Genomic DNA, 12,638 nt, shown 5'->3' on the forward strand with positions numbered 1-12,638 from the left:
TGAGCTCGGCTTTGTTTGAACGCAACCGGGGCTGGCCGATTCAAGTTCAGTTGCCAACACAATTTTCATGTCAAGTCAGCGTCAATATGATGTCGATGAGTCAAATGTTATGTCCCAAAAGATTTTAAAAATTGTTTTGAATGACATCATTAGAATGTGTTTTCTATGAGCAAAGTAGCGTGGGGCAGTGGGGATCGATGACAATCAGAAATTCAGGAATCGAATTTTTGTGTTAAAAAAATAAAATAAAATCAATAGAGATTTTATGTCAAGGCCATATCGCCACTGCCTTAAGTTAACCAAATAATCAAGATGAATTTCAGACATGGCGTCTTCCGGAAAAGACACCAACACTTCATAATGAGCGTGGTGACATCAGCTCATATTTTACTCATGGCTCCGGTGACTCACCGCCCACCACCACCACCCCCACCACCACCGCCGCTGCTGGCCATTGCTGTGAGGACAAAGCGGGTGGAAAAAAACCAAAAACCAAAAACATCTTCGTACACAGCCACTTCTGGAAGGATACTGCATCCTGGTCGCCTCCTACTGCCCCCGATTCCAGAGAGTTCATTACCTCGGTCATCCTGCACAAAGCAAACAACTCAGGATCATGAGTCCTTAATCCTTTCGTTGATTTAAAACTTTGGATCAGTGGATAAGATGACAGAGGCCGCCGCAGATTGGAAGCATGCAGTTTTCATTGGTTTGTTCAAAGAGAATGACCGAAGGCGGTCTTGTTCTGCGATTGGCTGGCAACCAGTTGCCCGAAGACAGCTGGTGGTCTTGATCTCAGTTACAGTCAAAGTCTTGGTCTTGTTTGATTCTCAACCCCTTGAAGGTCTTGACTTGGTCTCAACCCCTAAAAGAACGTAACTGGGTCGCAGTCCATTCAAGTCTTTGTTTTCTACTCCTCAATTTCTTGGTATTGACCACTCAAAGTCTTGACCTCGACCTTTCCAAGTTCTAGTCTTGGCTTGGTCTGGGTCCTTCAAAGGACTTCCTCTGGTTTCTGCTCCTCAAAGTCTTAGTCTCAGTTCTTCAAAGTCTTTGTCTTGACTCAGTTCATTGTCTTAAATTTGATTTGATCTCAAGCCATTAAATTCATCCCTTGGTCTTGGCCTCAAGCCCCCAAAGTCTTGCTCTTGACTTGGTCTCGAGCCTTCAAAGGACTTGATTGGCTCACGAGCTGTCAAAGTCTTGGTCTTGACTTTGTTTGAACGCCTTCAAGTATTGGCTTTGCCTTGGACTGAACCCTTCAAAGGTCCCGAAATGTTTTGGTCTGGAATTAGTCTAAAGTCCTCAATGGTCTCGACTTGGTCTCCACTCATCAGTCTTGACTCAGTATTGCTTTTGACTTAGTCTCAATCCCTTGACCAAAATCTGCTACGGCTCCGTTGCTGCAGATTTTGTGTGTAATCGCCCCAAGACGTGGGCTCAGAAAAAATCAATAGACTTGATAAGAAGCGTGAGTTTTCTGTTGGTGCGTGACTTGGACTTGAGTGTTTTTGAAGGTTGCGTTGCAGCCTTCTCGGCGGCATCTTACTCCGACACACGGAAGCCTGAATGCAGCCTCTATCCGTCTCTTAGTTACACAACGCGCCCGTCTCCAAATGACCTTCTGCGCGTTTTAAAAGACGGCCGTTTGTCCCGTAGCTTTATGGTTGGCTTTGACGAGAGCAAAATGGCGGCGGGGGTAAATGTGTCTTTTCTTCCCTGCCTGGTCGGCAGCTGTTGGCCATTTGGCGGCGGCCGGCGAGCTCGGCGACAGGCGAGCGCCGATCAACGGCTCGCTTTGTGGGCTCCATCGCCATGGAGATGCTGGGTTGGGACGGTCGATAAATACACGGGGTGGGCAAAGGTATTTGGCCAGGAGGTAGGCGGGGGGGGGGTCCCAAAACTTTTTTAATCTGACCCATCAAGCATTTACATCTTCATCAAATGTATCGATTAAAAAATGAGCGTGGATTATTTTACTATTCGAATGAACAGTTTTACAAAAACCAGACAAACATCAACAACATGATCCGCTTTACATTCGTATTTTTTATTTGTAAAGTTATTTGGCTGAAGTAATCATAAATAAAATAAAAATGAGCATGGAATGCTATTTCATGATTGAAATAACATTCTGTATATAAAATTTGTATTTGATTATTGAATAGGAAAATAACTGATATATTGTCTTATTGTGAAAGCTATGAAACAATTTTGCACAGCACAAAAATCTCAGTAAAATATGTCTTTAAATGAAATACAAATCCCTTAGCAAATATGTGTTATTGTTGCATTAAATGATGAGCCAAATCAGTATCATGACGATAAATAACAACAGATTATCTTATTATTCAAATAAGCATCCGATGCAAAAAATATTGGCGAGATGAACAAGTTGACATTTTTGGGTGTTTTATGAATGAAGGGCGCAATTTGTTTTCATGAAAGATAAAATTATACATCCTAAAAAAAGAGAATGGCAATTGCATACGGTTGTGGTTTTAGCGTTCGAAGAAACTACCCCCACGCCTCGCAGACACACCTGCCCCCCCGGCCGAATGTACCATCCGGCCTCCTTTCGACTGCCTTCGCAAGTTATGTCACTTTTCATCCAATCCGTCAGCAGCGGACTGCCAGCTGCTGTTGCCATGGGCAGCGAAGGATGAGATTCCTGCGATGAGTCGAGTGAGTGGAGCAGAGCACTTTGCTTGAGCGCGCGAGGCCCACAGCTGATTTGGGGAGCGCCCGTGTGTGGCGTCAATCACCGGAGGACACCTTGCTGTGCCAAAAACTGTCGTTGCTTCTCCTTCTCGTTGCCCCGCCGCAAAAACAATGCAGCTTCATCCGACATCCGAGGCCGGTGTGGTTCCTTCCGAGGTACGGAGCCCGGATGTATTACCGCCATGGTCTGAACGTGACGGCGGCAACGTCCGAAGTGCAGTCATGTCACAGATACGGGAATTGAAAAAGCGAAACCAAGCATGATGCTTCGGTCGTGCTTCTCGCAGGGCATCGCAATCGAGCCGCGAATCGCGGAAATCCTCAAGTGCCACAAGAAGGGACGTTATAAGTGTGTGCGGATGGCAAAAGATGGTGGGAAAGCACTCGAAACAGAGACGACTGCAAAGCGCCGCGCATCGAGCGTGTACGCACTCGTGTCCCCGAGTGACATCGACGACTGTATCCAGTGAAAATGTTCAACACAAACAAAGCCCGTTCACACGAGGCACCATCAACAGCATCGAATAAGACGGCAGCACTAACCCGACCTGACATGCCGGCGGGATCAAACGAAAATGCGCACAAGCACTTCACGCAACGCCATCAAGTCATTTGACTCAAGCTTTGGCATTTACAAAAAAAAAAAAAAAAATTCAACGTTGCGGAATGCGGGCAAAGTGTATGGGGGGGGGAAACAAAACAAAACACTGTCAATGATTTGAAGAGAACAACAACAAGACTTGAATAGGTGGTGCAAAATGTGACTCGTTACGTTAGGCTGAGCACAAAAACAGATCACAGAAAAAATTGTCTATGGATAAGGTGGAAAAAAAACTAAATGGCGTATATGCGATCTGATGAATGGCGAAAGAAGAAATTGACAGAGTTTTACTGTATCTTGTTGAAGTCCAACATGCAAGCCTTCTACACAAATGGTTGCACTTTAGCCTTCAGACAAACTACTGATGCTGAACTTTCCTCAAAAGAAACAAATAAAGCTGTTTGATTTGTTAGTATGAAGGATATTTACGGCGTGATAAATAAGACAACTTCAGACCCCTGCCCGGATCTATGTCCTTTGTTTCCTAAAAAGAAGACAAACTTCTACTGTGGAACGTTCCAAAAAAAAAAAAAAAAAAAAAAGAAAACATTGGAGTCGTAATGTCAATTATTCAAGTCACTGGTGTTTTTATAATAAATGAGACTGTTCAAAGCAATCACGGGTTGCTTGTCGTTTGTTTCCTAAAAAGAAGACAAGCTAATGATTTTGCTCTTTCCTAAAAAGAAATGATTTATACTGTTAAACATGATTAAATATGTACTTCTAATGGTTCAGTCAGTGGCGCACGTACGGCTTGCAATTTGCATTTTTTCCCGCGTTTCATGGTAAAATGTCATGAAATCGCTTCTCGCGGAGACAAAAGAAAAAGCACTTTTCTGTTTGATTTGAACGTGAAGCTCAAACACAAGCAAACGCATCCATGGATATAAATGGATATTAAAGATCAAGAATCCCTTGAATAAGTTGTGAATAACAGTTAAAGGATGTCCAAATATATTTCCTGTCCACATGCAGCATGCAGCTTTGTGGTATTTTCATGTCATTTCCTGTTCCCTTTTTGTTACTGCCGCACATAAATGTTCATACTGTGTGTGATAGATGGTGAATAATTGAGCTTGTTCACAACAGGTAGCCCGGTTGCTGACTGACACTCTGAACCGATTGTAGAGTGGGTCGCCTTCGAAAGAAACACCCACACTTATTATACACACAACACCAACTGTGTCAGATGCCCAACATCTCCATGGGGGAAAGTTTCAACAATCTAGTCTTGCATATTGATGTTGCGTTATTAAAATATAGAATATAGACTAAAGTGTTTGTTTGTTTTCAATAAACAGCTCCATACCTGTCTCTTCGTCTAGATTAAGAAGCTCCTCATCACAGTGCTGCTGCCTGCTGCTGATGCGGATGCTGATGATGATGCGGATGCTGATGAAGATGCGAACTGTTGTGGGCGACAGGCGGCAGAGGCTCCACGGTCAAGTTGTCCAGCAAAAGTGTTGGACGCATGCGCAGTTGGGAGCGCCACGGCCACTCCAAGAGCAGTCGGAAAAACAGCGACTTCCAATCCAAGGCGGTATTGACGCCACATGAAACCACTGGGTCATCGCTCATTCAAGCTTCCCCCCACGCCCCCCCCCACTCCCCAATATTTTCGTTTTGAAATAGCGGACAGAGTGTAATTAAGATATTAAAATCGGCAAATTAGTACCCGATATCGCAGGTGCGAAGTTGCTAAAAGTGCCCTTTTCGAGGTACACGTGAACGCGGCACATGTTCAGGCGCGAGACTCCAAGCTTTCGACGGCTTGAAATTAGCGGAGTCCGCCGAATCGTTTGTCAGGTAAATGTACCCGAAAATCTCCCCCGAACTTGAACTACATCACGCATAAAGAATCCGACCTATGTTTGAAATAAAATTAAGAAGTGGTCTCATTTTTTCTCATTGGAACGTTACGTCGACGGTAGCCAGCTTGGTTAACGTCTTGGTTAGCGAAACAGCGTTGGGAAAATGCAGTGTTAAAAAAATAAAATAAAAACCCCTCCAAATTCACCTCTTGTTGCCACTTATTTCATCTTCAGAGCCACCGCGAGGCCCCGTCAAACCTTTTAGGTGAGCTGTGTCTCCCTCTAGAGTGGAAATGCAGGATCCACATACTGTATAAACTAGAGCAACACAAGTACTGGAACAGAATAAGGGAGATAAAGGCACAAAGGCATTGCGGTGGGAAGTAACGAAGTACAAATACTTTATCACTTCATCTAAGTAGATTTGGAATTTATCTGTGCTTTTTGTATTCAATGTTGTGACACATTTTTAATAATTAATTCGTGGGCAGGCAAGAGAGACACACCGCAATTTGTGCACAAACTTGAAAAATTCTAATTGACCCCTTTCAGGTATGCGTGCAATGTATCTAATTTTTCTGTTCCCTGTGCACAAAGCCATGTGACTTTGATGTGGAAGAACTCACTTGAAGCTCTCTGACCTCCCGTCATCAATGTGTGGTAAGATATGAACTCTTCAGACATGCTGTGACTAATAATATGTATTTATTCATCTTCATATTGCAAACGTTTGGAGTTGAAGCATATGGAATAGTCCAGAGGTCAGTAAAAGCTATTTACACTGACAGATTTATTATCATTCACACTGGCTGAGAATGCGCTGCAGATACACACGCACGCACACACACACACGCATGCACACACACACACGCACACACACACACACACACACACACACGAGTGTATATATATATGTGTGTATTTAGATGTATTTAGATGTATGTATGGACTGTAGCAAATTAGGTTCAAGCAGAAATATTAATAAAAATATAGTTACAGTAGTACACTTTTTTTGTCGTAATTGTTACATTTCTTAGCAAGTCTTTCCTTACTGCATCAACAAGAACACCTCAGCGGTTACATTCACACACACGCGCACACACACACACACACACGCGCGCGCGTGCACACAAAGTTTTTTTTAATGACAACTATCGTAAACATTCATTTTGCTATAGCCTGATCCTTAAGACCCTTTTGATGTTAGAGCACAAATGCTACAAGTAAACATTTTCTGGACCACATGTAAGCATATTTACGGAAGCCCTGTCATGAGACACCTAGATACATAGCTTATTAACAATTTCATTGCATTTTTTTTTCCTCTGCCAAGAATGTTTGTCCATCTTTCTTTTCATTTTTCATTCAGCAACATGCAGCCAGAGGTTTAATTACTACCTGTCCTCGATTAAACATCGATGAGCTAGCACCTCACTTCTCAGCACCGTCAAAAAATCTCATTTTCTCCGAGTGTACCGATTCTCGGAGACGCTGGATGGACGAAGCCGTCTCGTCGTTGGCGAAGAACTCACTGGGTTCGAACGTTTTGGTGATCTGTTTGGTAATCACGAAGGTTTCTGTGCTTTCGCGCGACGTTTCATGTACAATTCGTTTCTGTGACACCGTCCTCCTGCTGCTCTGAGAACTCTCCACTGTCCACGATGATGACATCTGACCGGCCTCGCCTGTCGACTGAACCGTGGGCAGAAGTTTGGCGTGATGTGATTCAGGGCCTGCTTGTACCTTGGATGTAACGACGTGTATTTTCTCTGATGCCAATCTGAGAGTCTCCTCAGAGGAAGACAAGACCTCAGATGACAGGATAGTGATCTTCTCAGGTAAGTTTGGCTCGATTGTGATCAGCTCGGACATGGCAGTGGAAGTCAGGATGTTCATTTCTCCGAGATCTGGAGGTAAGTTCTGATTGGAGTATTTGACTGTCACCTTGGTTGGAGAAGATGAGTGCAAACTGACATACTCGCTTGTCGCTGTTGAGCTGATGTCAGCATAAATGTCTGATGACCGCGCAGAACAAGTCGGGCTCATGTCTTCTTCACGTTCCCCTGATGGGCTCTTTTTATCCTTCTCGTCATTTTTGATGGCCGTTTTGGCAGGTTCTGAAGGTGAGGAGAGCCCAAATGTTGGAAACCGAAACCATCCCGTCCGTTCCGGACTTTTGGTAGCTTCTTGCTTGGTCTGTTTGTCCTTCCTTTCTATTTCTTCCTTTGGGGTTTCTGGGTGTCCTTCCCCCTTTTCTGTTTTTGGCACCTCAAATTCAACATCAACCCCAAATGATGCGGGAGTGGCTTGCGGTGATTTTCCATCTCCACTCAGTTCGGCTTTCATCTCCGATCGACTGTCTTTATATTCTGTGTCAGGTGACACACTTTGTCCTTCTGGTTTGTGTCGTGAGAATGCCAGTCTTGGCATTTTGAAGGATGGCAATTTGAATTTGCTCGGAGAGACAGGACTCACGTCGACATTGCCTGTCCCTTTGCTCAACCTGATGTCGCCCTCAACTTTGGGTGCTTGTGGGGCTGAAACGGTACCTTCCAATTGTTTACCTTCAACATCCGGCAGCTTGATCTCAGCGTCAACATCTGGGACTGGTTTCACTTTGATTCCTGATCCTTGAAGTTCATCTCCTTTAGTTCTCACTTCCACTGACTGTCCTTCAATGTCAGTGCTGGTTGTTGAAAGGACCAGATTTGCTTCCTCTTCAAATATCTCCAGCTTTATGGCATCAATTTCAGTGTCTTTGTCCACATCGGGCACTTCAACACGAACCTTTGATGGGGAACCTCCAAATGTCGGTAAGTTGAATGGTGGTAATTTGAATTTTGTTGGAGAACCTTCAACACGACTTTTTGGACCTTCAATCTTTGAAATTTCTATTTCATCTTCAGCAGATGGTAGTGTTATTTCAGAATCTGGGAGTTTAAGGTCACCATGTGCATTGACATCCAGTTTTGGTTGTTGAAACTCCACTTTAGGTGAAATGATTTTCATTTTCCCTTCGGGAATTGAAACATCAACATCTGGGAGACCGATATCAATTTCAGATTCTTTGCTGCTTTGCTTAGTTAATGAGAATTTGGGAAATGAGAATCTAGACTTCTTCACTTTGACATCAAGCTCTGTGGCAGGCTCGGGAATTTCAGCCTCACCCTTGACTTCTGGTGATTTTAGACCTGCTCCGTCTACCTTGATGTCTGTGTCCATAACAGGTACTTCAACATTGACCTGAGGTAAGGCAACTCCTAGTTTGGGTAATTTGATTGTTGGCAGTTTGAATTTGGATGGCGATCCTTCAACACTCCCTGGTCGAGCTTCAATTTTCGGAGCGTCAATATCTACTTGAACTGATGGTAGTTTAACATCAACATCCGGGAGTTCTACTTCAGTTTCTGGTAGTTTGATGTCGCCCTCTTTCTTTGACAAGCTGAAATCAATGTCGGGTCCTTTCATTTTTGGCATGGAAATGCCAAACTTTGGCATTTTGAATTTGCTCTCGGGGCCATTTATATTGACATCCACTTCTGGTGGTTGAAACTCGACTTTAGGTGAAGTGATTTGCATTTTCCCTTCGGGAATTGAAACATCAACATCTGGTAGTCCGACATCAATTTCAGATTCTTTGCTGCTTTGCTTGGTTAATGAGAATTTGGGAAATGAGAATCTAGATTTTGTCACTTTGACATCAATATCTGTGGCAGGCCCAGGAATTTCAGCCTCAACCTTTACTTCTGGTGATTTTAGACCCGTTCCATCTACCTTGATGTCTCTGTCCATATCAGGCACTTCAACATTGACCTGTGGTAAGGCAACACCTAATTTGGGTAACTTGATTGTTGGCAATTTGAATTTGGATGGCGATCCTTCAACACTCCCTGGTCGAGTTTCAAGATCGACTTGAACTGATGGTAGTTTAACATCAACATCTGGGAGTTCAACTTCAGGTTGTAGTAGTTTGATGTCGCCCTCTTTCTTTGACAAGCTGAAATCAATGTCGGGTCCTTTCATTTTTGGCATGGAGATGCCATATCAGGCACTTCAACATTGACCTGTGGTAAGGTAACACCTAATTTGGGGAATTTGATTGTTGGCAGTTTGAATTTGGATGGCGATCCTTCAACACTCCCTGGTCGAGTTTCAAGATCGACTTGAACTGATGGTAGTTTAACATCAACATCTGGGAGACTGATATCAACTTCAGATTCTTTGCTGCTTTGCTTAGTTAATGAGAATTTGGGAAATGAGAATCTAGACTTCTTCACTTTGGCATCAAGCTCTGTGGCAGGCTCAGGAATTTCAGCGTCAACCTTTACTTCTGGTGATTTCAGACCCGCTCCATCTACCTTGATATCTGTATCCATATCAGGCACTTCAACATTGACCTGTGGTAAGGTAACACCTAATTTGGGGAATTTGATTGTTGGCAGTTTGAATTTGGATGGCGATCCTTCAACACTCCCTGGTCGAGCTTCAATTTTTGGAGCGTCAATATCGACTTGAACTGATGGCAGTTTAACATCAACATCGGGGAGTTCTACTTTAGTTTCTGGTAGTTTGATCTCTCCCTCTTTCCTCGACAAGCTGAAATCAATGTCGGGTCCTTTCATTTTTGGCATGGAGATACCAAACTTTGGCATTTTGAATTTGCTCTCCTGGCCGTCTATATTGACATCCATTTCTGGTGGTTGAAGCTCGACTTTAGGTGAAGTGATTTGCATTTTCCCTTCTGGAATTGAAACATCAACATCTGGGAGACCAATATCAACCTCAGACTCTTTGCTGCTTTGCTTGGTTAGTGAGAATTTGGGAAATGAGAATCGAGACTTCTTCACTGTGACATCTATATCTGTGGCAGGCTCAGGAATTTCAGCCTCAAACTTGACTTCTGGTGATTTTAGACCCGCTCCGTCCACCTTGATGTCTGTGTCCATATCAGGCACTCCAACACTGACCTGTGGTAAGGCAACACCTAATTTGGGTAACTTGATTGTTGGCAATTTGAATTTGGATGGCGATCCTTCAACACTCCCTGGTCGAGCTTCAATTTTCGGAGCTTCAATATCTACTTGAACTGAAGGTAGGTTAACGTCAACTTCCGGAAGTTCAACTTCAGTTTCTGGAAGTTTGATCTCTCCTTCCTTCTTTGACACAAGCTGAAAAATGTCGGGTCCTTTCATTTTTGGCATGGAGATGCCAAACTTTGGCATTTTGAATTTGGTCTCCTGGCCATCGATATTGACATCCACTTCTGGTGGTTGAAACTCGACTTTAGGTGAAGTGATTTGCATTTTCCCTTCTGGAATTGAAACATCAACATCTGGGAGACCAATATCAACCTCAGACTCTTTGCTGCTTTGCTTGGTTAGTGAGAATTTGGGAAATGAGAATCTAGACTTCTTCACTGTGACATCTATATCTGTGGCAGGCTCAGGAACCTTGACTTCTGGTGATTTTAGACCTGCTCCGTCCACCTTGATGTCTGTGTCCATATCAGGCACTCCAACACTGACCTGTGGTAAGGCAACTCCTAATTTGGGGAATTTGATTGTTGGCAATTTGAATTTGGATGGCGATCCTTCAACACTCCCTGGTCGGGCTTCAATTTTCGGAGCTTCAATATCTACTTGAACTGATGGTAGTTGAACATCAACATCCGGGAGTTCAACTTCAGGTTCTGGTAGTTTGATGTCGCCCTCTTTCTTTGACAAGCTGAAATCAATGTCGGGTCCTTTCATTTTTGGCATGGAGATGCCAAACTTTGGCATTTTGAATTTGGTCTCCTGGCCGTCTATGTTGACATCCACTTCTGGTGGTTGAAACTCTACTTTAGGTGAAGTGATTTGCATTTTCCCTTCTGGAATTGAAACATCAACATCTGGAAGACCGATATCAACCTCAGACTCTTTGCTGCTTTGCTTGGTCAGTGAGAATTTGGGAAATGAGAATCTGGACTTCTTCACTTTGACATTAAGCTCTGTGGCAGGCTCAGGAATTTCAGCCTCAACCTTAACTTCTGGTGATTTTAGACCTGCTCCGTCCACCTTGAAGTCTCTGTCCATATCAGGCACTTCAACACTGACCTGTGGTAAGGCAACTCCTAGTTTGGGTAATTTGATTGTTTCAACATTGATCTGTGGTAAGGCAACACTTAATTTGGGTAATTTGATTGTTGGCAGTTTGAATTTGGATGGTGATCCTTCAACACTCCCTGGTCGAGCTTCAATTTTCGGAGCTTCAGGCTCAGGAATTTCAGCCTCAACCTTTACTTCTGGTGATTTTAAACCCGCTCCGTCTACCTTGACATGTTTGTCCATTTCCAAATCGACCTGTGGTAAAGCCACCCCGAATTTCGGTAATCTCAATATTGGGAATTTGAATTTAGAGGGAGATTCCTCCAGACTGCTTGCTAACTTCAGTGTCTGGTAGTTTGACCTCTCCCTCTTTCCTTGATAAGCTAAAATCAATGTCGGGTCCTTTCATTTTTGGCATGGAGATGCCAAACTTTGGCATTTTAAACTTGCTCTCCTGGCCATCTATATTGACATCCACTTCTGGTGGTTGAAACTCTACTTTAGGAGAAGTGATTTGCATTTTCCCTTCTGGAATTGAAACATCAACATCTGGAATAGCTGTGGCAAGTTCTGGAATTTTGGCTTCAACTTTTAATTCTGGTGACTTGACATTCACTTGATCCACCTTGACATCTTTGTCCATTTCCAAATCAACCTGTGGTAAAGCCATCCCGAATTTCGGTAATTTCAATGTTGGGAATTTGAATTGAGAGTGAGATTCCTCCAGAATGCTTGCTTGAGCTTCACTCTTGTGACCTTTCACTTTGACATCAATATCTGTGGCAAATTCTGGAATTTTGGCTTCAACTTTTAATTCTGGTGACTTGACATTCAATCTACTTGAACTGATGGTAGGTTAACGTCAACATCCGGGAGTTCAACTTCAGTTTCTGGAAGTTTGATCTCTCCCTCCTTCTTTGACAAGCTGAAATCAATATCGGGTCCTTTCATTTTTGGCATAGAGATGCCAAACTTTGGCATTTTGAATTTGCTCTCCTGGCCGTCTATATTGACATCCACTTCTGGTGGTTGAAACTCTACTTTAGGAGAAGTGATTTGCATTTTCCCTTCTGGAATTGAAACATCAACATCTGGGAGACCAATATCAACCTCAGACTCTTTGCTGCTTTGCTTGGTTAGTGAGAATTTGGGAAATGAGAATCGAGACTTCTTCACTGTGACATCTATATCTGTGGCAGGCTCAGGAATTTCAGCCTCAAACTTGACTTCTGGTGATTTTAGACCCGCTCCGTCCACCTTGATGTCTGTGTCCATATCAGGCACTCCAACACTGACCTGTGGTAAGGCAACACCTAATTTGGGTAACTTGATTGTTGGCAATTTGAATTTGGATGGCGATCCTTCAACACTCCCTGGTCGAGCTTCAATTTTCGGAGCTTCAATATCTACTTGAACTGA

At 43.4% G+C, this 12,638-nt stretch overlaps 3 protein-coding genes across 4 annotated transcripts in view; all 3 read right to left on the reverse strand.

Moving 5' to 3' along the window:
• Positions 1-589, reverse strand: part of LOC109520949 (protein LBH-like) — a 6,955-nt gene extending 6,366 nt beyond the window's left edge. Inside the window, 1 exon segment of the mRNA XM_019878566.1 lies at positions 554-589. Within this exon segment, the coding sequence (XP_019734125.1) occupies positions 554-589 (36 nt within the window).
• A 5,451-nt stretch (positions 590-6,040) lies between these two features.
• LOC109520927 (neuroblast differentiation-associated protein AHNAK-like) lies at positions 6,041-11,123 on the reverse strand. 2 transcript variants are annotated; one of them, XM_019878542.1, is made up of 2 exons: positions 10,584-11,123; positions 6,041-8,871 (listed from the first exon to the last, which is right to left on the reverse strand). In XM_019878542.1, the coding sequence occupies exons 1-2, from the start codon at positions 10,992-10,994 to the stop codon at positions 6,565-6,567; spliced, it is 2,718 nt and encodes a 905-aa protein (XP_019734101.1). In that variant the 5' UTR covers positions 10,995-11,123; the 3' UTR covers positions 6,041-6,564. The 2 variants fall into 2 exon arrangements, with proteins under 2 accessions (XP_019734101.1, XP_019734110.1); XM_019878551.1 differs by lacking the exon at positions 10,584-11,123 and adding an exon at positions 10,181-10,291 and having other exon boundaries at positions 6,041-9,026.
• Positions 11,124-11,775: 652 nt separating this feature from the next.
• LOC109520169 (protein AHNAK2-like) overlaps positions 11,776-12,638 on the reverse strand; it is a gene marked incomplete at its 3' end in the record, with an annotated part of 16,249 nt that continues 15,386 nt past the window's right edge. The window contains exon 8 of the mRNA XM_019877187.1: positions 11,776-11,844. Coding sequence (XP_019732746.1) covers positions 11,776-11,844 — 69 coding nt within the window. The remainder of the gene's footprint in view (positions 11,845-12,638) is intronic.

The sequence above is a fragment of the Hippocampus comes genome, unplaced genomic scaffold (genome assembly GCF_001891065.2).
Source record: "Hippocampus comes isolate QL1 unplaced genomic scaffold, H_comes_QL1_v1.1 scaffold295, whole genome shotgun sequence".
Lineage (NCBI taxonomy): Eukaryota > Metazoa > Chordata > Actinopteri > Syngnathiformes > Syngnathidae > Hippocampus > Hippocampus comes.

Coding starts and splice junctions, on each gene's coding strand:
- LOC109520927 (XM_019878542.1), bottom strand. CDS start 10,994: ATGCAAATCACTTCACCTAAAGTAGAGTTTCAACCACCAGAAGTGGAT. Junction 8,872..10,583: donor TAAAATCACCAGAAGTCAAG/GTTCCTGAGCCT, acceptor CCAGAAGTAAAG/GTTGAGGCTGAAATTCCTGG.